The sequence below is a fragment of the Epinephelus moara genome, chromosome 8 (genome assembly GCF_006386435.1).
Source record: "Epinephelus moara isolate mb chromosome 8, YSFRI_EMoa_1.0, whole genome shotgun sequence".
NCBI classification, from domain to species: domain Eukaryota; kingdom Metazoa; phylum Chordata; class Actinopteri; order Perciformes; family Serranidae; genus Epinephelus; species Epinephelus moara.
Genome location: NC_065513.1, coordinates 36,673,985 through 36,678,243, shown reverse-complemented (window position 1 = coordinate 36,678,243; position 4,259 = coordinate 36,673,985). Strand labels below are relative to the sequence as shown.

Genomic DNA, 4,259 nt, shown 5'->3' with positions numbered 1-4,259 from the left:
ACACACACACACACACACACACACATACACACATACATATAAACATTCAGCAGACACAGGTCAACACAATGCCTGACATTCTCATATGACTTAAACGTCTGTGAGGAGAGGGCTGTCACTGCTCTTTCATTCTCTTTCTTCATCTGCTCTTTGTATTTTTGACAGTGCATGAATAGGGATGTCACTTGATGAACAGACAGCCAATGTGTTGTTTCAAGTTCAGGGGCTGGGCTGAGAACAAATGAAAGTGACACATATTGTTTTCAGATGCTGATGAAGTTCCCTCCTCACATGAGTCAACGCTTTGGTCCCCTGCTTCCTCAAAAATGTTCAATCACTTTCTAAATGTTGGGTTGGGTTGGGGGGGGGTTGAGTGTTGACATTTCATCATGTTTTGCAAGGTTACAGTTGACACAGTTTTAGCAAATGCTGGAAAATTCCTTTTGAAGTTTAGATGCCGTTTGATTAAAATCAACGGGGAATTTTTGTTATTTAAAAAGTCACAGAATGATGGCGACGAGTTTAAACACTGGCACAGTTTTTAGTAAGTTACAATCTGTGGAGTGTCCTGAAGCATCTTCATTTTTACACCATGTTCACTCCAGTCCCATTTTTTCATCATTTTACAGGACAACTCTGAGACTTAATGGATGACTTGTGCTCAGTTTGCATTTCTCCACATTGTCTGTATGTGTGTGTTTGACACAGGACCATCAGTTCAACTGGGACGACGGGATACACAGGGACCACCGGCAAGGGCTGAGGCCGTCCTCCTCCGACAAGAGCAGCCAGGCCCAAAACTACAAGAACCAGGGTCGCTTTGCCACCATCAAATCAGCATCACTGGTGAGTTTAACAAAACTGGTCCCTCTTTTCGACTCTTTTTTCAGCCCTTTTTAGATAGGAATTGTGCAAATTTGCAGGAAAGCCCAATCAGTCTTCTTTCAGCATTGGCAGTATAAAAACAAAATCGGGGAGTGCAGCAAAATGCCGCCTACCTACTTTTGTTTATACACCTTTTTCGGGGCAATGGGGGGCGTGAGCAATNACAAAATCGGGGAGTGCAGCAAAATGCCGCCTACCTACTTTTGTTTATACACCTTTTTCGGGGCAATGGGGGGCGTGAGCAAGTAACAAAACATGTAGCTCAGCGTGTGACGTAAACAGTGACGTGGGAGGGAAGCCGCGGCTGGTCAGTCCTTCGGCAACTCTCTCATAAGTTGGCCCGTCCTTCACCATCCCCGTCACTTGGCGATTGATGGCCTCTTCGTTTGCGAGGGCAAGGAGGATGTGCAATTCCTTGTCTCCCCAGTTGCTCATCTTTACAGTGTCTGTCAGGTTTGCGTTTCCTTCTTACTACTAGCTGCTCATGCCTGCTATCAGCTGCGATATCTCAAGAATGCCTTGAGGGTATTTCTTCAAATTCGGCACAAACATCCAGTTAGAGTCAACAATGATAATTAGATTTTGGCGGTCAAAGGTCAAGGCCACTGCAACCTCGTCCGTCTCCATCTTGTGAACGCAATATCTCAAGATTACCTTGAAAGACTTTCTTGAAAGTGTCGACTGAAGGAAGACCTGATTAGATTTTGGTGGTCAAAGGTCACTGTGACCTCACAAAACATGTTTTTGGCCATAATTTAAGAATCGATAACACAAGTATGAGAAAATTCCACACATTTGTCAAACAGGATACAATGATGAAGTGATGACACTTTATATCCAAAAGGTCAAATGTCAACTTCACAGACCATATCTCAGGACCAGAAGGGGAAACATTTGGTCAGACACTGTGATGTGTGTGTGTGTGTTTTTTAGAAGATGTAGCTTCTCTGCAGCAACGTCCATATTTGAAGCATGATCCACTGTCATGGCTCCACATCAATCTGGACAGACATGGATGTAAACTGTAACTGCTACTTGACTGGTTCAAGTAGACATACAACCAGTTTCTTTTTAAGATCCTAAAACATGTTTTTGTCTGCTGAAAGTGTTTCAGGATCATTAATTTGTGCAACACTCACCTTGAACATTGTGTTGCTTTGAAAGCCAAAAATTGGAAAAACTACTTCTTGCAGACGCCAAAATGTTTCTCAGACTGTTGTGTTTACACAATAGCAGCTGACGAGGGCACAGACGGGGCATCTTTTTGTTTCCTTCTATACAAACCTGTCTGCGAATGTGGCGGTGGAACGTTGAGTCTGGGTGAGATGTACTGTAATGTCTCGAAGTGTGTGATGTGGAACAAACAGATGTTTTAAACCGCCTCTCTTTCCTTTGTGGACCCACCTATTGATATTTATTCTATTATTTTTTATTCCTTTTGGTCTTTACCTCTTCCTCCGTCTCTGTCTCTACATACGTATCTCTGTTTCTCTGCTGTCTTTCCTCTCATTCACCTCACTCCCATTGTTTTCTTCTCTTGTACTATGCTTCACATTACCAATCCCCTCCCTCCGCCCTCTCCTTTATTTCTTCCTCTCCTGCACTCGGTAATACATCATTCTCAGATCTGACTCTATATTCTGAGTTGAAGGGGGTGGATTTCTCTCTCTCTGTCTTTCTTTCTCCGTGTCTCTCTTCCTCTCTCCCTCTCTCCCTCCCTGTCTGTTGTCATGGAAACCGGCTCTAGTAACTAGTAAGTAGTTGTGGTGTTGTGTGTGTGTGTGTGTGTGTGTGTGTGTGTGTGTGTAAGCGTATGTGAGCGTGTGTGTGTATGTGTTTACCCATCCATGACCCAATGGTTTTAATTGTGAGCCCCTTCTGCTGTCAGGTCTTAAACCAGACACGAGAGCACGTGAGCAGAGAAGGTGTGTAGGTGTGTGTGTGTGTGTGTGTGTGTGTGTGTGTGTCCCCTAATAATGTCCTTGATCAGACCATGAATCACTGATAGTCCAGCACTGTGAGGTTTTTTTATGGAGCACAGGTCTCCTTTATCTGTATTCACACACCACTGCAAATTTCTTCATCATAGGAGCTGTAAGATTCAGTCCAGCTGCAGATCCAGTCTACATGAGTTAAGTTGATCCCCCCAAAAAACAAAAGCTCTAAAATTCCTAAGTGAGACACGAATAAAAAATCCACCCTAATGCGTCTATTGATGATGTAACTTGCACCTTACCCTGACTTTTCCCTTCTGTGGATACATAACGACGATATCATTATGTCAGTTTCCCTTAAAATGTGTGTTTCCCTGTAGAAAACGTTCTCAAAATCATCCTCAGGAGTCTCTATCCCAGTGGTTTCCAACTTCTTGACCCCTTAAAATGGAGCAATGTCTTCTTGCAATCACTCGTTAGTGGTTGGATGTTTCCAAGTTGTGACCGAAAAGCAATTTTCTTGTTTAATATGAATTATTTTTAGAAGCCTGAGTATGTAAAATCATCTTGTACAGCCATTGAACCACAGAACGAAATCCGGTGTAGCAGAAACCTCCCATCACTGCCATTAGAAGAAAGACGATGACCTTTATATAAGGTCATTTTTTTATGATGCTCTTCATCCCATAAAAGTTACCAGCCCATTATAATAATTCATCTAATTATTTCGACATATTATGTCATGATTATTAGAAAATTATCTCACCAAAAAAAAAATACATCTTTCAATTTTTGTAGCTTTGTTGCAGAAATGGGCTTTCAGTCCATTCATCTCGCAACCCTTACGAGTTATCTCGCAACTCCCAGGTTAGAAACCACTGCTTTTTACTTTTATTTACGCTGTTTAGTGTTAGCTGCTAATGGCCACCAAGCCATGTAGCACAAGCTAGCTACTAACTTAGCTCGCATAGATGTAATAATGGTCTCCTATCGTCCTAAATTTGTTTCAAGTGACTAGTGACATAAAAATAATAGTTAGCATGTTAGCTGTTAGCCTAGATACAGCCGGGGGGGATAGTAGCATCAGACCTGTTAAAACGTAAGTGAAAGGGCAACCTTCAAGTGCAAAGTTAGTCCACTAAACAAGCTTTTTTTCCACAAAGACCGCCTCATATCGTTAGGATAAATGTCAGAGAACAGATAGAAAACGACATGTAAACGTGTTGTCTTACCTTAGCGGTGTGCTGCCATGTTTGTTTACCATCTAGCTCTGCTTTCCAAAGCGCGGCCGAAATATCGCGAGAACAAGCAGCAATCTCATACCGTGCCTGAAATCTCGCGAGCTCTAGATAAAGCCCAGCTGGATACTACTCCAGGTGGAGGTGTCTCGTCCTCGGTCACATCCACACCTTGAAAATAAGGCTGCAACCGGTCCTATTC

At 42.7% G+C, this 4,259-nt stretch overlaps 1 protein-coding gene across 3 annotated transcripts in view; it reads left to right on the top strand.

Annotated features, from left to right (window-relative positions):
• taok3a (TAO kinase 3a) overlaps positions 1-4,259 on the top strand; it is a 98,005-nt gene that overhangs the window by 76,954 nt on the left and 16,792 nt on the right. For all 3 annotated transcript variants that reach the window (XM_050050638.1, XM_050050639.1, XM_050050641.1), the window contains exon 14: positions 709-846. In XM_050050638.1, coding sequence (XP_049906595.1) covers positions 709-846 — 138 coding nt within the window. The remainder of the gene's footprint in view (positions 1-708; positions 847-4,259) is intronic.